Source organism: Anopheles nili, chromosome X, assembly GCF_943737925.1.
Source record: "Anopheles nili chromosome X, idAnoNiliSN_F5_01, whole genome shotgun sequence".
Classification (NCBI taxonomy): Eukaryota; Metazoa; Arthropoda; class Insecta; order Diptera; family Culicidae; genus Anopheles; species Anopheles nili.
Genome location: NC_071293.1, coordinates 15,562,919 through 15,584,831, shown reverse-complemented (window position 1 = coordinate 15,584,831; position 21,913 = coordinate 15,562,919). Strand labels below are relative to the sequence as shown.

The 21,913-nt window shown below is 39.9% G+C and overlaps 1 protein-coding gene across 1 annotated transcript in view; it reads right to left on the bottom strand.

The window, feature by feature from the left end:
• LOC128729044 (uncharacterized) overlaps positions 1–15,540 on the bottom strand; it is a 47,019-nt gene extending 31,479 nt beyond the window's left edge. The window contains exon 1 of the mRNA XM_053822692.1: positions 15,537–15,540. Coding sequence (XP_053678667.1) covers positions 15,537–15,540 — 4 coding nt within the window. The remainder of the gene's footprint in view (positions 1–15,536) is intronic.
• Positions 15,541–21,913: the final 6,373 nt, after the last annotated feature.

Below are 21,913 nucleotides of genomic sequence, written 5' to 3'. Positions count from 1 at the left end.
GTAATGAAACGTTTATGCACCAAATTTCAACAAAATCGGGCTACGACTATAATTTTAAGCGAATAATAATCACTTTTTGGAACGGGGGGTTGTATGGGAGCCCCCCTTTGTTCTTCATTGAGGAGGCTGAAATTTTGCCAGTATTCGTTCAAAGTAATGAAACATTTATGTACCAAATTTCAGCTTAATCGGGCATCATTTGTATTTTTAAATGAATATTCGCGAATTGGGGTTGTATGTTAGCCCCCCTTTTGGGGGGCTCTAAAAAAAAAAATCAAACGCCTAAATCCGAGACCATTATGCACCTATGTACCAAGTTTGGTGCAAATCGGTTCAGTGGAAACCCCATTGAAGCGCGCGCATAGGCATATATATATATATATATATATATATATATATATATATATATATATATATATATATATATATATATATATATATATATATATATATATATATATATATATACATACAAACATTCATTTTTATTTATAAGATATATATATATATATATATATATATATATATATATATAAATATATATATATATATATATATATATATATATGTATATAAATATATATATATATATATATATATATATATATATATATATATATATATATATATATATATATACTATATATATATATATATATATATATATATATATATATCTTATAAATAAAAATGAATGTTTGTATGTATATATATATATATATATATATATATATATATATATATATATATATATATATATATATATATATATATATATATATATATATATATATATATATATATATATATATATATATATATATATATATATATATATATATAAATATATATATATATATATATATATATATATATATATATATATATATATATATATATATATATATTTATATATATATATATATATATATATATATATATATATATATATATATATATATATATATATATATATATATATATATATGCCTATGCGCGCGCTTCAATGGGGTTTCCACTGAACCGATTTGCACCAAACTTGGTACATAGGTGCATAATGGTCTCGGATTTAGGCGTTTGATTTTTTTTTTAGAGCCCCCCAAAAGGGGGGCTCCCATGCAACCCCAATTCGCGAATATTCATTTAAAAATACAAATGATGCCCGATTAAGCTGAAATTTGGTACATAAATGTTTCATTACTTTGAACGAATACTGGCAAAATTTCAGCCTCCTCAATGAAGAACAAAGGGGGGCTCCCATACAACCCCCCGTTCCAAAAAGTGATTATTATTCGCTTAAAATTATAGTCGTAGCCCGATTTTGTTGAAATTTGGTGCATAAACGTTTCATTACTAAAAACTAATACTCGCAAAATTTGAGCCATCTCAATGGGGAACAAAGGGGGGCTCCCATACAAACCCCACCTTCTAAAAATGAATATTATCCGCTTAAAATTTTATATGACGCCTGATTTGGCTGAAATTTGGTACATAGATGTTTCATTGCTTCAAACAAATACTGGAAAAATTTGAGCCTCCTCAATGAAGAACAAATGGGGCCTCCCATACAACCCCCCCTCCAAAAAGTGAATATTATCCGTTAAAATTATAGGCGTTACCCGATTTTGCTGAAACTTGAAGCATAAACGTTTCATTACTAAACAGTTATACTCGCGAAATTTGAGCCATCTCAATGAGGAACAAAGGGTGGCTCCCATACAATCTCCCCCTATAAAAAATGAATATTATCCGCTTAAAATTATAAATGAAATTTGGTACATAGATGTTATATTAGCTTAAATCAACCCCGGCAAAATTTCAGCCTCTTCAATGAAGAACAAAGGGGGGCTGTCATACAACCCCCCCCCCACCCCCACCCCCGTTTAACAAATCATAAAATATCACTTTGAAGTACATATGTCGTCGAAATCAACTATAATTTTATCACTTAATACAAAGACTTTCTAAATTTCAGTTCTACAAGCGGATAACCAAATGGTTGTCCCTCTCCCTCTACCAAATACATAAAAAATATTGAAAAATACACATGGCATCCAATTCGATTGAAACACGCTACAAATGCTTCTTCCTATGCATAGCGCGACTAAGATTCATTTACGCCCGTGGGAAACAAAGGGAGGTTTCCAAAGAACCTCCTGTCTGTATTACCAAGAAAATAATTCGGTCATAGCAATAAAGCTTGGTCCGGATGATTTTAGATGAGGATGATTCTGTTTACACAAAATTTTAAAAACAAGAGCTCCCATACGAGCTCTTCCTATTAGAGTATTGGAAGATATGGTCAAGCATGGCAATCATGTCTGATTTAAATGAATTGAGGCAAATTCTTAAAAATGTCAATATCTACTGGAAAATTAGAATGGGACGTTGCAGCTCTCCCGGTTGGAGACAAATTCGAGGAAGGGCATACAATCCCTGCTCGGAATATTGAAAAAAAAAATGTCCAAAGTAACAAATATCGTCAAATTTAACAACAACTTTTCATGTACGCCTTAACACAGTCTATACAACAAGTTATAAAAAATTATATTCTGCAATGCGGAAATGGGTGGATGGAAATCTAATTTATTGTTATGTTCAAATATCGCTCAATGATAAAAATGGTTTTTTGTTTATTCTTTTTGACAAGTGACTTTTACATTATGGTCGGGAAAGGAATTTCCATTATCAAGAAATTAACAAAAATGTAAAGTCGTCAACAAACAGTCCAGTTTCCTGCAACTTTTCTCTCTTCAAAAATTTATTTAGACACTAAACTGAGCTTAGAAAGTAAACTCATTTTCTTCTCATGCATGTTTACATTTAAAAGTGTACAATATTTTGCAACACATAGCGCTATGCCGTTATTCAGTAAGATTCAATTTTTAATTGTGTTGAGTAGCGTTGGAAATGTGGTTGGTGTAATAAATTTAAATATCGATTTCAGAGCGTAATGCTTACAAACATGAAATGAAGTTTTGAAAGAGAACAGCAATACAGATCAAATATAAAGGAAAATGGGAAACTGTTTCCAGGTAGCTTCAGTGACAAAATAAGAATAAGTGTTAGAAAAGTAGAAAGATTTTGAACGTCATACATGCTCAGGATGGAACAACATGCTACATTTCCTTATTGCTATGTAAATAAATTTATGTGACGGATCCAAGACAAATGATACTGTATAAAAAAGTATTTCCGAAAGAATTAAAGAGGAAAACACAAGGCATAAAAAATATGTTTTACTAATTTGATGACGTGCAAAATGCGAAAGATTATGAAGCTAAATGGAAGTTGTGAAACAACAAGAGAAGAAAGGATTTTATAAAAAAAATCCTTTTCTTGAAAAAAATCCTTTTCTTCATAGCTAAGATGGTTAAAAGGCTCGATTTGTTATAAAACAGTGAACGATATTTTGAAAAAGCCAGGTACAACCAATTGGAAGGGATATGCCTAGAGGACCAGCGAGAGATGAATTGATTGAAATAGAAAACCTTCAAAGACGAAGCTAGGAATAACGTTTATTTTTTTTTATTCAATAATGACGGCCAGGCCGTATTGCTTATAACTATTATCTTAAGTCTAAACTTAAAGTAAACTGCAATTCACATTGGTTGGAAGACATTTCCTTCTCCGAACCGTGAAAGGGCACCTTATCCCGGGTGTACGCGGTTAAGAATAACGTTTGTAGAATGAATACAACTAAATAAGAAAAAAATAAAATGCACATCAAAAATTGAATTACCCAAGCATACGTAAAAATGCCCCTTTATTTTTCCTCAAACTACGTCGACCCGAATGAAATCGGGTTTATCAGCTAGTATATTAATAAATATATATATATATATATATATATATATATATATAAATATATATATATATATATATATATATATATATATATATATATATATATATATATATATATATATATATATATATATATATATATATATATATATATATATATATATATATATATATATATATATATATATATATATCAAATCGGTTCAGTGGAAACCCCATTGAAGCGCGCGCATAGGCATATATATATATATATATATATATATATATATATATATATATATATATATATATATATATATATATATATATATATATATATATATATATATATATATATATAAATATATATATATATATATATATATATATATATATATATATATATATATTTATATATATATACATACAAACATTCATTTTTATTTATAAGATATATATATATATATATATATATATATATATATATATATATATATATATATATATATATATATATATATATATAAATATATATATATATATATATATATGTATATATATATATATATATATATATATATATATATATATATATATATCTATATATATACATATAGATATATATATTTATTTATATATATATATATATTTATATATATATATATATATATATATATATATATATATATATATATATATATATATATATATATATATATATATATATATTTATATATATATACATATATCTATAAAAAATATACATATACATTTTTATATATATATATATATATATATATATATATATATATATATATATATATATATTTATATATATATATATATACATATATATATATATGTATATATATATATATATATATATATATATATAGATATATATATATATATATATATATATATATATATATATATATATATATATTATATATTTATTTATATATATATATATATATATATATATATATATATATATATATATATATATATATATATATATATATATATATATATATATATATATATGTATATATTTATAGATATATATATATATATATAAATATATATATATATATATATATATATATATATATATATATATATATATATATATATATATATATATATATATATATATATATATATATATATTTATAGATATATATATATATATATATATATATATATATATATATATATATATATATATATATATATATATATATATATATATGTATATATATATATATATATATATATATATATATATATATATATATATATATATGTATATATATATATATATATATATATATATATATATATATTTATATATATATATATATATATATATATATATATATATATATATATATATATATATATATATATATATATCTATATATATATGTGTGCCTATGCGCGCGCTTCAAGTTGGTACATAGGTGTTTGATGGTCTCGGATTCAGGCATTTGATTTTTTTATTTTTTTAGAGCCCCTCAAAAGGGGGGCTCCCATACAACCACAATTCACGACTATTCATTTAAAAATATAAATGATGCCCGATATTTTTGAAATTTGGTGCATAAACGTTTCATTACTAAAACTCAATACTCGCAAAATTTCAGCCTCCTCCATGAAGAACAAAGGGGGCTCCCATACAAACCCCACCTTCTAAAAATGAATATTATCCGTTTAAAATCATAGATGGCGCCCGATTTGTCTGAAATTTGGTGCATAGACGTTTCATGACTGAAAATTAACACTGGCAAAATTTCAGCTTCCTCAATGGGGAACAAAGGGGGACTCTCATACAACCCCCCTTCAAAATGGCGCTCGATTTGGCTAAAATTTGGAACATAGATGTTTCATTTTTTTAAACAAATACTGGCAAAATTTTAGCCAGTTGAAGAACAAAGGGGGGCTCTCATACAACCCCCTCCCTCCCCCCCCCCGTTTAACAAATCATAAAATATCACTTTTAAGCACATATGTCGTCGAAATCAACTAACATTTTATCACTTAATACAAAAACTTTCAAAATTTCAGTTCTACAAGCGGATAACCAAATGGTTGTCCCTCTCCCGCTACCAAACACAGAAAAGTTATTGAAAAATACACATGGCTTCCATTTCGATTGAAACACGTTATATATGCTTCTGCCTATTCATAACGCGACGAAGATTTATATACGCCTGTGGGAAACAAAGGGACGTTTCCAAACAACCTCCTGTCGGTAGTACCAAGAAAATAATTCGATCATTGCAATAAAGCTTGGTCCGGATGATTTTAGGTGAGGATGAGTTTTTGTATATTATAGTAGTGACGGCCTGGCCGTATTGTTCTTAATCTAAGTTATTCATCATTCAAAATTCAATTTTTACAAATTCAATTTCTGGTGGGCGTTTCCTCTCACCAGCCGTACGGATTGCACCTTATCCCGGGTGAGCTCGGTTGATTTATCTCTCTCCTTCCGAGGAGCCTTTCGAATTGCTGGCCTAGTAATTTGGCTTGTGCGTTTTCTCCAGCCTGCGCTGTGGCACCCTGTCGCACATTCATTCATCCATTCATACGTGTTTTACCATTCATAGCGATGTACAGACATTTAAGTACGTGGACAGTTCGGTAATGGTAATGTGCTGATGAGAGTGCAAGGAGGGACGCGGGAGGGGGGGGGGTTTCTGGATTGGAAGTTTGAGGAAAATCAGGATATAGAGAGGTAGGGAATCAGATGACCAAGCCATTGGCCAAAACAAACCGATGGATTGCTATTAGGTAGCTCCTATCGTTTTCGGCCAGCAGGCCTCGAATACGGATCTCTGGGAGCCTTGGAATAGCCTCAATTGCACCCAATAAAGCTGGCCTCACGGCATCGTACTCGCATGCCCATAGAAGGTGGTTGATGTCATGATAGCCAACGCCGCAGTCCCATACTTTGGAGCTGGCCAGCCCTATACGATGTAGATTTGCCCCCAGAGCGAAATGGTTAGACCGTAGCCTGGATACCATTCGAATGAAGGCGCGATCCACATTGAGGCCGTAGAAAATAGGTCTGATGGAGATTTTAGGAGAGATTGAGTAGAGGTACCTCCCCAACTCATCCGTATCCCACAGGGTCTGCCACCGTGCCAGCTCGCATAAATTCGTGGGGTAGGATCGGTTTGTCAAAAATGGCGCCTTCGAGCGCCCTCCTTTTGGCCAAAAGATCTGCCTTCTCATTGCCGGGAATTCCACAATGTGAAGGGATCCATATGAGCGATATTCGGAAAGATTTATCAAACAATGAGCCTAGTGCGTTTAGTATCCTTTGAATAAAAGTGTCTGGGCTCTTAAGAGCACTCACGGATTTTAATACTTCTAGCGCGCTAAGGCTTTCCGAAAATATGCGGTTTTCATCCGGGGTGCTCGCACTTATCAACAGTAAGGCATGAAGGATTGCAGCGAGTTCTGCATTATAGATTGAGCATGGCTGGTGAAGTTTGCGAATTGCCTCTGTGTTGGCATTACATACGTCTAAGCCAATGCCCTGTTTGGAAAGGGATCCGTCAGTAAAAAATTGGTTATTCGTAGGTTGGGCATACTTTTCCACAAAAATGCGGGGAATAGTTTTCTTGCGCAGATTATCAGGGATAGTCTTGGTTTCTTCACTCAACGAGATGTCTATAGCGAAAAGGGAACTGTAGGACTCTGGTAAAGTGGCACGATCTATAGCTGGCGGAACGCTAGGTAGCACCTCAAAAAAGGTAATATCTTGAAATACTTTTAGAATTTTACATTTAGATCTAGTCTCTTGTAGCGATAGAAAATTTTCGATTATTAGGGGATTCTGTACTGAAGCACGTATCACAAGGCGAAGCGACAGCATTTCAAAAAGCAGTTTGAGCGGCATTACTCCGAACATCACTCCGGACATTGTATGAGTCGATTTCATACTACCCAAAACAATTCCTACACAACGATACTGGATCCTCTGTAATTTGATCAGATACGTCTTGGCTGCCCTTTTTAAAAGTGGTTTGCAAAGGTATTTGGAGATTTGCAAAGGTGTTACTTGAAACTGAAATTGCACCGTCGTCAGCTAATTGTCATAGGTTACAGTTAGGCGCGAGACATGTATCAATGTCATTGACGTAAAAATTGTACAAAATTGTGCTCAAGCAGGACCCTTGCGCAAGTCCAAAATAACTGGTCCTTCGAATACTCAAATGACCGTTATTGAAATTCATACTTTTCATTGAGAGGAGGTTAAACAGAAAATTGTGTAACCTTGGGCTGAGGCCCACGTGCTGAAGTTTTTGACACAGTATATTTACAGATACTGAGTCAAAAGCCCCTTTTATATCGAGGAATACTGAAGCCGTCATCTCTCTATGAGTATGAGCTAACTCTATTTCCGAAACGAGCAATGCTAAACAATCATTAGTACCCTTGCCTTTGCGAAAACCAAATTGGGTATTGGATAGCAGACCGTTTGATTCGAGCCAGCTGCCCAGAGGAAAAAGGATCATTTTTTCTAATAACTTTCGTAAGCAGGAAAACATCGATATGGGACGATACGATCCATGCTCTGATGCCGGTTTGCCAGGTTTCAAGATGGTGACTACTTTCACCTCTCTCCATTCTGGTGGGACGGTGTTGCTTTCCAACATAATTTTGTATAAGCGGAGCAGCCGTTTCTTCGCCAGGTTTGGTAGATTATAGAGCAATTTGTTCCTTATCTGGTCCAGTCCTGGAGATGAATTGTTACTAGAGTGAAGGGCAAGGGAGAGCTCTAGGTAAAAGGTGAATATACCCATAGAAGGGTCACTACCAGGCGCATCTTGTTCAAATGGCTGCGTTTGTGCAAAATCTTTGCAGACTTTCTGAGAGAATGGTTTCAGCCAATCGCCTGAAAAGTGTTTGTGCTGTTGCGCATCCTTCTTGCCATGCTCCAAAGCGAGGAAAGCGATGTTGAGGGGCTCAAGTTATTGACGTATTTGCGCCAATAACCTCTCTTTTTGGCTTTAAGCAAGTTTTTGCACTTTTTCTCCAGATCCCTGTACTGATCGTAACAGAAAGATGAGTTAAAGCTTTTGTAAAGGCGAAAGGTTCTCCTCTTTGCTGAAAATGCCACTTGACATTCTTGGTCCCACCAAGGAGTGGGGGGTTTTTTAAAACCCCTTGCTTGATGGCGTCCCCTTGTTTGGGCAGCAAGGGCACACTCGTTTATGAAAGAAACGAGGTTTTTGTACTCCGTTAACTGAGAAAAACTTGGATATTCGCGAACAAGGCAACCGGTCATTAGCTCGCCGTACTTCGTCCAGTCGATGTTCCTTGTTAAGTCACAATTAACAAGAGTTTCATTGGCTGAACGAACCCCTCTAATAATCGAAATTTCAATTGGTAGATGGTCACTGCCGAGAGGGTCTTAGATAACCTTCCACTTGGTATTCAAGGCTAGCGTGTACGTACAAAGAGACAGATCTATTGCGCTTTCACGTGCCATAGGCGTAGCTACCCTAGTTCCTTCACCAGAGTTCATATTTGTCAATCTATATTTGTCGAAAAGGTCCCTGATGATTGGTGCTATGCGATCATCTTTATTGCAGCCCCAATCGTATCCATGTGAATTAAAGTCACCAAGGATAAAAAATGGCTCTGACCAAGGCTAAATGGCCATCGCTAGCTTGTCGAGATCTTTATCGATCTTCTTAGGATCAATCTTGGCTTCCGGAGGAATATAAATGGATGCAAGTGATACATCAAGATTCCCTAACTTGGCCTGGATTGCGACAGCTTGTACTACTTGCAGTGAGGGAATTAGGAGTCTATAGAAACTCTGACTATTTTTAATGCCTATTCCGGCTATTCCACCGCGCCTAACATTCTCTAAACTTGTTTGATCTTGACGTATCACATAATATCCGAGAAAAAAAATTTATGTCGGAGATAAGCCAAGTTTCACTAAGGGCAAATACGTCGCAATTGTATTGGCCCACTAAAACTTTAAAAGAATCTATTTTTCCAATAAAACTTCTACAGTTTCTTTGTAGTATGATGGCCATTTCCCTGATTAGTCGTCTAGACGAATCCTCATACTAAGATATGGCCAACTTGCGAGCTGATTGCCTGATGAATCCTTTCAGGATCGGGATTGCAAAACGTAACATTTCTGAGAGGGGAGGGAATTCGACGTCAAAGTTTGCCGTTGGCTTGAAGCTCGTGGATGGGCGAGGAGCTCCAGCGGTTTGACGACGTAGTGCCAATTGGGGATAGGGTTTCTTTTTCGGTTTCTTAACCGCTTTTTTTAACGAAGCCTTATTCAAACTCGTTACTCTCGTAAGGGGAGCCAGATCGGGTAGCGCCTCTGCACCATCATCCTCAAAGAGGGATAAGGAGTCAAACTGATTTGTCGACTCAACTGCCGCCGATCTGATGGCCTCCGCAAAAGTACCATGAGCACGCTGGATTACAGTCCTCTTTTGTTCCGCCTGTTTTCTGCGGTAGACAGGACAAGATGTGACGACGGGCCAATTTTCTTTGCGCTGTGGACACTTTTGAGCGGAGGACTGACAGTCCATGGTCCTGTGGCCACCCTTGCGTTTTCCACAGGAGACTTTGTTCGAGCAGTGTGGGTGCCCGATCTGGCCACACTTATCGCATGTGGCGACCTTGGGGATATACGGTCGGCGGATAGGCACGCGGAGCCCCTTGATAAAAAGAGCCTGAGGGAGAATGGTTCCTTCGAAGGTTATTCGGAGGGAGGATGTCTCCTGGTAAACCTTCTTACCATTGACTATACTTGAGGAATATAGTTATTTTACCTCAAGCACTTTCACTCGAGGCGCGGTCTGGGTTTGGAATACCCCCTGTCCGTACTTTAAGACGTCCTCTAAGGGGTATTCGAGGTCATCGACGACACCCACGACCTCTACCAAACTACATGGGATGTATACCCGGTAGTCCTCCGTAAAAGCTGGATCGGCCGCAATAGCGTTGGCTTGAGGGCGATCTTTGGCGGTTATACGGAGCTTGTTTGGGCGCAACCGAAGCACGTCCAAAACTCCCGGGTATTTTTTATATACCAAATTCGTAATCATGCGTAAGTCCATAATCTTATGCTTTTGCATGATATAAATATCTTGAACCCCATTATGTGTGGCATGGTATGCACGCGCGCGGGTCGGCGAGGGTTGTGGGGTCGGAAGTGTTAGCATGTTTGGTTTTTTGACAGTAGATTGGCCTGGGTCTGGATTTTTTCACTTCACTTTAGTGAAGCCATCACTAGTTTCGGGATACCTCCATGGTTGCACCCGAACCACGACTTGGTCAGAGGGAAACAGGTGATAGGGTAGGTGCTGAAGAGGATTACCTTAAAGAAGCAGGATCGGTTGCCGACGCCCGAGAGAGTACTGGTTCCCAGTTGCTCCGAGCTTGGATCATCTCACACTAAACAAATACTAGAAACAGCACGAAAGGAGTACACTCCACACAGATAGTTTCGCGTTCACTCGATCACACTTACACTTGCGCTCAGGGGTCAATGTATCCGCTTCTCAAGGAGACGCGTTCCCAGCGCAATGGGACGTTGTCGGTCCTGATGCCAATCAGGTTGTTCCACTTAAACCAGGCACAGTGTAATTTCTCTCGCGCCGATCGCGATAACGACGTGGCGCCTTCCCCACGACGCGGCTGTGACACCTGGAAGCCAAATTGAGCTAGTGACTCCGTGACTGTTTTTACAGGGCCAGTGACTGCTGTAGCAGGTCACCAAGTAGCAGGTCGCCATGTGGCAAGTTCGGATCTTGAAACACTGTTGAAAAAAATGTTCACAGGTGACTGCTGACTTCAGACTGTTTCTATATTCTCACGATAACTTATTTTAAAGGTGGTTTGCCAAAACCACGTTAGCCATATACATGGACAATACTTGAGTGGAGAACGTGTTCGCTCTTGATCCGGCTGATCGTAAGACGATCGGTAAGCATATTGTATTACTGCTGCGTAAGTGTAACCGTCGCATAACTAATTCGGTTCTCACGCTAGTGGCTCTAGCGTGGTCAGCAAATGTTAGACAACGCTTCATGGTCAATGTAAGGAATGTTGGAATTTAGCTTACACTGCAAGTCAGGGACTGTTGCTATTAGTACGTTCGACTCCCTTAAGGACAGATTCGCCAAAATGTACTTAAAAATTGTTATTCAACAGGTTAAAGAACTAACTATAAGGATGTTGTAATAAATCTGATAACATCAAAATGAATGACTTGTCAAATGAAACCCCTTAGCAGTTTTGCTAAAATTAGTGCTTCTTTGGGCAGAATCGTTCATAAAACTTTCTGTAGATGGGATGACCACATAGTGAAGAGGTAGGACTATTCCTTATTCCCTTAGCAGTTTTTCTTTCATTCGTCCTACTTCCCATTCTAGAGAGAGAGCAAAACCGAAGCGCACAAATCGACGCGGGCTGCTTGCCACACTCTCTCCCAAGATCAAAAACATGTATTTACGGTTATGCGATGTACTGTAGCTTCAAATTTCAGTCAACTTCTTTAGCACCATTTGTCGCAAATAGTTGATGCTGAATTATCCGCTCATCGTGCAAAGGCATACCTGAAATAAGAAAACATCAAGATAAAAATTCGTAATCATACTTCTAAGAACGATATTTGGAAATTCATCTAAGCAATTAAGCAGTAAACCAACTTTTACTGGAACGATACTTGGACACTGTCATTTTGCGGTCTCACTGATGTTTCACTTGAGATTTTCACTGTTTTTCACTAAGTTTTCACTATTCTTTCACTATGTTTTAGAAAATCGCTAAGGTGACAATTTGAAATTTAAAGTTAAAAGTTGGTTAAAGTTGAAATTAAGTCAAAAGTTAAAATTAAAAGTAAACATACATAATAGCAATTTTTGACTTTCTTTAGAATAAAGTCAAGCGGTTAACTCAAACAAAGATGCGTTGAAAAAAATATCATCTATAAGACCTGCTAGTGTACAACATTCGTCGTTTTACCTTCAGGAGCTAAAATAAACAAATTTTTTGGGGAACCAAGCAATTTTTTTCGCAAGCCACATAAAATTGTCCATGCGAAAAGCAAGGCGAACGGAGATCCACTCCACAAAACGCAATCAATTGTCCCTGAGACTTGTTGATAGTCATTGAAAATGCAAGTCTCACTGGGAATTTCAATCTTTAAACTGAAAGGGCAAATCAGTTGGTATAAGAGGAATGCGTGGAATAAACACAGTTTCGCCTTCTCCTTTTCCAGTAAGAATCATTGCTTCAATTATGTTGGATCTCAATTTCACAACGCAAATTCTTGTACAATGAGGAGGCAAACCTACAGGATCTAATGAGTTTAGAAATTCTGTAGGAAAATGTATGGCTTCAGCCATATCAATAATGGTATCAATAGATCCGTACTCTGTTATTGGTCCAGGTAATTTATTGAGTACTTCAATATTGATTTCATTAACGTCATCATTTTTAGGAGCGAGAATGGATCTCTCCTTCAACCAACGCCTTTCCCGAAAGTTTGTCGATTCATCGAGGTAAATGGCATTTATTAATGCTTCTACCGAAAGCACTAAGTTACAAAACTGTGATGACAAAGCAATTAAACCGAAGGAATCTTTGAATAATTTTCCCTCTCCGATTTCTAAAAGTTTTTTAGCAAAATTATGGTTCCCCAACCCACTCATTTGGACTCTCATATTTTGCCTCAAAGTAATATGTTTAACATGAGCCCAAATCGACGATTTTTGCAAATAGGCATTTATTTCGTCAGCCGCTGTTGATCATTTCCACTAAGATCCCTTAGAGTGATATTTAAAGCATGGAGAGAATTCTTCTGTGCCATTGTACATTCATCCCATACAATCAATTTGCACGTTCGAAGTACCTCTGCCAAACCACTGGATCTACTGATATCACAGGTGGGAAAATTATGCCTGGCAATGACAAGAGGCAGTTTCAGTGCAGAATGAGCAGTTCGGCCACCATCCATTAATAATGCGGCTATGCCAGACGATGCAATGGCAAGAGCAACCTGTCCCTTTGATCGCACTTCGGCTAAGATCAAATTGGTCAGGAAAATTTTTCCTGTACCACCTGAAGCATCTACAAGAATAATACCACCTCGTTGTTGTGTAATGTAGGACGTTACAGTCTCGAAAGCATGCTTTTGATCATCGTTCAATAGGGGCCTGTTGATCGCGACTATTGAATTCAGCTCGTCAACATTGTAGCTGAATTCACGAACATATTCGGAATGAAGAATATTTTGGTGATCTCGCACAGGAAGAGGAAGTTTAAACATATTCAGCCTTTTACCGCACATCGCTACACATTTTTTTTCAAGAAGGATTAAAGCTCTGTTGAAAATATTCGTATTGAACGATACTTTCAACGCAGGATTATCTACACGTATTTTGTAAAGAATATCCTCACTTAAGGCCTCATTATATTTTGCCCATAATGAAGTGGGATCAAATGGGCAACATGTGGTCAAAATAATGGCAAAGAGAGTCCTAATTTCTTTTGGCCGTGAGGACAACTCAGCTTCTTGTAACGTTTTGTCCCGGTGGTCACCCGCTTCAAGTAACCCAAGCTTATGACATGCTGCTCTATAAGTTTCACATACTTCGCCATTAACCGTTCTCAACTGTTCAAAAGATTGAGGACCAGGAACGACATGGAGCAGCATGCGAAGATAGTAGCATTTGGCATTGTTGGGGTGGACTGTATAAACTCGTCCCAACGCGTCACTCGCTAATTGTCCCGTAACAGGATCGGGCTTACCCCTCCTTCTTTTACAAAATTCCTTTTTTGATATATTCCATGAATATAATCGGGGTAATTCCGGATATTTCAACGTTTTGGCAAACGCATCATGTTGACAAAGCTTGAAAAAGGTTGTCAAAGTAGTATCTTGAGGATTCCTAGCAATATCAGCTGCATTTTCTCTAGTAAAATACACTCGCTGACCATATTTCAAGTGAACGCTAAGATGGAGAACAGTAGGATGCCTTTCTTGAATATGAAAACCATGAATACGCCAAACTCATTGCTACTAATATACCGTCCCAACTGGTAAATAGTTACTTCATCACGATCGTTTTCCACTTCGAAGACAGCCTTCGAAGACATATATTTGATAGATTTGACGCTATTGCAGTATTCTAAATTTATGTATGCCCCAAACATTTTACAGTGAAGAGATGAATGAGGAACGACCCATCTGTTATCAGTCTGTTGATCGCTCCCTCCACGTACTTTTATAGTAGCCGTGATTCCACCGTCTTCTGGATTCCAGTGTCTGTACAAAGGAAAGCCGTCAGTGCCTGTTTGGGTTTCACTAAGAAGTTGCCGAGGATACTTCTTGGTGCAGACTCCGTTTTTAATGCATGAGGAGTTTAAGTCAAAATGTCCACATGGTCCGTGAATCATGTCCTTCGTGATCACTGCAAAAAGATCCGCATCCTGTCGTGGATCAGGTAGTTCAGCGGAAATAACTTTATCGATATCTGTGGGATGATTTTTTTCCACCAGCCAAATCAAATTATGCGAATGGGGCAATCCTCGTTTTTGCCACTCAATCGTATACATCCAACATCTTGGAGCTCCATAAATGTGCCCTTTTGTGATAATGTCGATTAATTTCAATTTTTTTGCCGAAATACTCTGGCCCAAAAAAGACCTACCAAAAAAGACCTCTGGAAAAGACCTTCCCAAATTTCTACCCATGTTGGATTACATGTAAAAGTAATGAACAGATCAGGTCGTCCGTACACTCTTACATACGCCATTGCATCCTGTGTGTACTCATGCATATGCCTTGGACTACCCATGAATGCGGGAAGATTCTATCCCAGATACTCTTCTGCAGATTCGCACCCCTTGCTAAAGCTTTCGTCGGAAGCTACCAAGCTGGGTTTGTTAGAGGCAAATCCACCACCGACCAGATCTTCACTCTACGGCAGATCCTCCAAAAATGCCGAGAGCACCAGATCCAGATGCATCATCTCTTCATCGATTTCAACGCGGTCTACGATACCATACATCGGACTGAGCAATGGAACACCATGCAGCAGTACGGTTTCCCTTGGAAGCTGGTACACCTGTTGAGGGCCACGATGGATGGGATGCTGTGCAAGGTGCGAGTGTCGAACATGCTGTCGGATCCGTTCGAATCTCACCGGGGCTGAGGCAAGGTGATGGGCTCTCCTGTCTTTTATTCAACATCGATGCTGGAAGGTGTCATGAGAAGCGCGGGCTTCGACATCTGTGGCACGATTTTCACCCGTTCCCTCCAATTCCTAGGCTTCGCGGATGACATCGACATCATCGGGCGGAACACTAGGACGGTGTGCGAGGCGTACACCCGACTAAAACGCGAGGCCGCAAGAATTGGACTAATGATCAATGCGACAAAAACAAAGTACCTGCTCATCGGGGGCTCTGACAGTGACAGAGCCAGGCTAGGGAGCAGTGTATCAGTGGACGGCGACGAACTTGAGGTAGTAACGCCTCTGACCACGAAGCGATAAGGATCGTTTGCAGATCGCTCGTGCAGAAAACAAAAATCTATTCTAAGTGTTCCAGTGCTATCTCTCTCTCCCGTTATGGGGAAGAGAAAACGTAAAAGTGTTAAGAAGGTAGGAAGAGCATCTGCCAGCTCTTCTGAAGAGACATGCGAGGCTGCTAATGGTGTTAGTACAACAGTCTCTCGTCCAGCCCAACCATCTGGGCCTAAACGTACGTGCCTACCTGATCCCGATCAGGGGTCAACAACCGTTCCGAAGATGTGCGAGTCTTCGCTAGCCCCAAGTCTCAGTGATAGCGAGATTGAGAGTCTGGGTGAATTTCGAGAGGTTCGCTCCCGTCGCCGATCCTCCATCTTAGCCTCAGCTGTCTCTGCTATGGCTCCTAATACTAGTGCGTGCTCTGTCACCACAACCTCGTCCGCTGCCTCTCCTATGGTAAGCAGTGGACCCACCGTCGCCGTCGCTCCTCTGTCTGAGTCGACCAAATTCACCGCTGGACCCTCGTCCAGACGTCGCCCTCCGCCGATCACGGTTATGCAGCCTCATGTCGACATTGTTCGTAGAGAGCTTCAAAACCACGCGGTGGACCTCAAACTTTGTGGCCCCGGGGTCAGAGTGCTTGCAAAAGACAAGGCAGCATTCGACGTCGCTCACGCCACACTAATACGCATGAATGTCAACTTTTACACTCATGCGTATCCGACGGAGAAACCGTACAAGGTCGTTGTCCGAGGATTACCGTTGCTTGATCCGAACGAGATCGTCACCGAACTCCAGGATAAATACCATCTGAAGACATCCTCTGCATACCACATCAAGCGCCGTGCAGAAGATACACGCAAGTATTATGACTGCATGTATCTTGTCTGTTTTCCGAAAGGAACAGTTGATTTGGCCGGCCTTAAAGTGGTTCGTAAACATTGTGACCTCCTGGTTACCTGGGAGGCGTACCGTGGAGGACCACGTTCGGTTACTCAATGCCTGCGCTGCCAAAGGTTTGGGCATGGAGATCGAAACTGCTTCCTTCAACCAATCTGCGGAAACTGTGCCCAGGAGCATCTACAGTCCGCTTGTACTTGGACGCCCCAGTCTGCGCCGAAGTGCGCCAACTGTGGCGAAAATCACCGGGCCAATGATCCGACCTGCCCTTCTCGCATCCGGTACCTAGCGACGCGCCAGAAGTATCCAGTCGTAAACCAGCCCAACACTAAGCCAACGACGACCTCGTCTTCAGCTTTACCCGCTCTCTTAGCTTCATCCTTGGCCTTCCCGCCTCTGAAGCCTTGCACCGGTAAAGTACCAGCTAACTCGTCGACAATTACTCCACATTCATCATCGGTTAAAAATCCCGTGAACAGTGCTCGAGTTCCCGTTGTACCTCACGCTGCTGTCACCAAAGCTCCCGCTATTGTCAACAGAGTTTCCGCCCAGACAAGTCCTATAGTTTCTGGTTCCATCGTCGCCCCTAGCTATCAATATGCTATGGCAGCTAAGGGGATGCAACCCCAGTTTACTAGTCCGCAACCCGAATCTGGAGAAGAACTGCTCGTCAAGGATGCCGTGTACAAGTTGATCATCGAGTTTGGACCGCGCCTCAAGCTATGCCGCACCAGGATCGAACAAATTTCCGTGATCGGAGAAATTCTCTTTCGCTATGGGTAATCTACGAATCGCAACATGGAATGCTCGATCAGTTAGTGGAAAGAAGATTCAACTAGCTGATTTCTTAAACACACACACTATTGACATCGCTCTCATTACTGAAACACACTTAAACCTAGCGTTGAATTTTTCTCTCGCCAATTATCATTTTATTCGTCTCGATCGTCGCGATTCTCCCTCGCGAGGTGGTGGAGTTGCCATCGCTCTGAAACATGGTATCACGTACACACCGCTACCGTTCTTCAACACATCTGTGTTGGAAGCCATCGGTATTAATATCAAGTCGACCTCAGGATCCATTAGGATCATTGCTGCCTACTGTCCAGTTCAGTGCAGACGTGCCCAGGGACTTGATGTCGCCCTCAAGCGAGACCTAGCACTCATCACTCGTACTCAACATTGCCTGCTTCTGGGAGGTGACTTAAACGCCCGACATCGCCTATGGGGCAACAATCGGGAAAACTGTAATGGTAAACTGCTCTTCAATCTTGTACAAGAGGGGCACTTTACTATTGAATTTCCCGACAGACCTACGTACATTGCACCTAGTGGAGCCTCTAGTACCCTCGATTTTTTCCTTACCAACATGACAGTGGGAAAACCGATCACAATGGATGAACTTAACTCTGATCATTTCCCAGTGATCACAGAACTTAACCTTGATGCAGTTAAAACCCCGGTTAGCTGCCGCAAAGATTTTCATCATGTTGACTGGGCTCGATTTGGCCGATTGGTGGATAGGTCTATACAGCCGGTGTTGGTAAACCCTGTTGGAGTCAGCTCCATTGATAATGCCATTTCCGACCGGGAAAAGGCTATTAAGCATGCAGAGGCAGTTTGCGTCAAGCAAGTTCCAGTGACCCGAGAGTTCATTGTCCTTGATCCCTACACACGATCACTGATTAAGCAGAGAAATAGCACTAGGCGACAATTTCAGCGTACAGGTGACCGATACTACAAATGTTTTGCTGCATCGCTGGCCAGAATAATCTCTTCTAGAGTAGATGAGATTAGAAATAATAACTTTGGTTCATTAGTTCAGAGCTTGGACGACAGATCTCCTGCTTTCTGGAAAGTGGCAAAAGTCCTGCGGAAAAGACCAAAGCCAGTTCCACCATTGTTATCTGGGAGTAAAACCTTGATCACCCCAGTTGAAAAAGTCAAAGCTCTTGCTGATCAGTTTGCATCTTCGCATCAAATCGGAGCCTCTCTGACCAGTCCTCATGAAGCAAAAGTTTCTGAAAGCATGCTTCGTCTGCAAAATACTTCAATAAATATGCCATCTTCTGCGAAGATCACGGCTGACGGAGTCCGCCAAGCGCTGAGACGGATGAGAAATATGAAGGCGCCTGGATTTGATGGAATCCATAACATCCTTCTGAAGCACTTACAAGACAAGACCATCTATCGGATTGTAGAGATCTTCAACTCATGCCTTATATTGGGCTACTTTCCCAGTGCCTGGAAGAGTGCTAGGGTAGTTCCTATCCTTAAACCAGGGAAAGATCCAACGCTCCCTGCGAGTTACCGACCAATAAGCCTTCTCCCTTCAATGGGAAAGCTGTTCGAGAGATTAATCCTGAATCGCATCCACGATACGGTATTTGAGTTGAATGTACTTCCGTCGCAGCAGTTTGGCTTCCGGCCTGAACACTCCACTGTCCATCAACTGCTTAGACTGAAGGGCACTGTTTTACGGAATAAAGCAATGGCTAGGTCAACCGTGGTCACCTTGCTGGATGTCGAGAAGGCATTCGACAATGTTTGGCACGGTGGGCTTATTCATAAACTTTTAGGTTTCGGCCTTCCCGTGTACATTGTCAAGATGCTAAGTAGTTATTTGAGAGAGAGGATGTTTAGAGTTGCGTTAGGCTCGGCTCTATCTGACCAAGTAACAATATCGGCAGGAGTTCCTCAGGGAAGTCTACTAGGCCCTGTACTACCGAGTGACGGTCAGATATTTCTCTACGCAGACGATACTGCCATCGCAGTGAGGGGTAGATCACTAGTCGAACTGAGGAGCAGGGCTCAGCGTTGCCTGCAAGTATTCTTCAATTATGCTGCAGTCTGGAAGATTAAAATCAATACTTCCAAAACCCAGACGATAGTATTCCCTCATAACCAACGTTGGTCTCTTCGTCATACTCTACAAAGTAGGCTAGTGGTCGAAGGGCTCCCTATCAATTGGTCGCCAGTAGCAAAATACCTAGGGCATATATTTGATCATCGTTTGCTTTTCCGAGCCCATGTTGAGTCTATTATTCACAGGAGCGCCATACTCATGCGCAGCCTGTATCCGTTAATATGTCGACGGTCTAAACTGTCCTTTACAAACAAACTCGCCATATTCAAGCAAATTGTCTTACCGGCTGTGCTATATGCCTCGCCAGTTTGGGGATCAACTGCAACAACACATCGTCACAGACTGCAGATTATGCTCAATCGTTGGTTGCGCATGATCGCTAACGTTGATCGCTACATACGGAAATCGGAACTGTATTCGATTTCCAATACGCAGCCCCTAGATGAGATGTTACATAGCATCCTGCATAAATTTCATAAGAGATGCGAGGCATCTCCTCATCTCACTATAAGGAATCTCGTTCTGGATTCCTAGCGCCTCCTTTTATTTATGAAAGGATTACTGTTATAAAAGTAGGGAGTAAGTTAGGGTAGCTTCATTAATGTTAAGTAGGCTAGTTAGTTTAAAGTAGTAATTAAGTTATCAATAAGTAGTCATGGTTTCACAAACCACTTATCACATGTCTCTTTCCTCACAAAACTTTTGCAATCGCCCACGAGCACTGCACTACGCATTAACCTTACACCTGAAAAGCTAATTAAGCTGCATCCTGTGTATTAATCCAAAACTACCTGTAAATACTTAAATACTTCAAATATAAACTTATATATATATATATATATATATATATATATATAACTTGAGGTAGTAGAGGAGTTTTGATTCCTCGGCACTGTCGTAACTCCGGATAACAACGAAAGTTGCGAAATCCGGAGGCGCATTATTCAGGGGAATCGTGCCTATTATGGGCTCCACAAACTCCTGAGGTCCAGGTGGCACCTCCCACGCACGAAGTGTGCCATTTACCGCACGCTGATTAGACCGGTCGTTCTTTATAGGCATGAGTCCTGGACTCTGCTCACGGAGGACGTCAACGCACTCGCAGTCTTCGAGCGGCGCGTGCTCCGGTCTATCTTTGGCGGTGTGTGTGTGAGCAGGGCATGTGGAGGAGAAGAATGAACTACGAGCTAGCTGAGCTGTATGGCGAGCCGGACATCCTGACGGTGGCGAAGGCCGGCAGAATTCGGTGGTTGGGGCATGTCATGAGGATGCCGGACTCATGCCCCACCAAGAAGGTGCTCACCAGCGATCCGTCCGGCACAAGGCGACGAGGAGCTCAGCGTGCTCGGTAGATGGACCAAGTGGAGCAGAACCTGCGGGATATCGGATGCAACCGGGGATGGAGATCTGCAGTCATGGACCAAGCTACCTGGAAAACGATTGGGGACCAGGCCATGTCACTAAGCCGTGCTCAATTTTGAGCGGGCCAGCAAAGAACAAGAAGGGCTTCGGTTTCTGTTTTAAGAGAAGAGAGAATAACGCAGACCGATTTAGCTCTCAGCATGGCGCCTTGTAGATCCGATATCGCCAGATCCACTTCTCCGGGATTGGAGATAACGGGGGATGTCGGGATATCGCTGTCCACCAGATGACCGAAACGATGCTAGTTGACATGGTGGTAGTCGCTCCTAAGCGCTGGTGGAGCTCTGGAAGCATGGAAGTTGAACTCCGTCACCACCGGGAAGTGGTCGGAGTCGAACTCGTCAACTGCAGCTGACTTCGTTATGGCGACGTTGGTCAGGAACAGGTCCAGGGTGCTGGAGGTGCC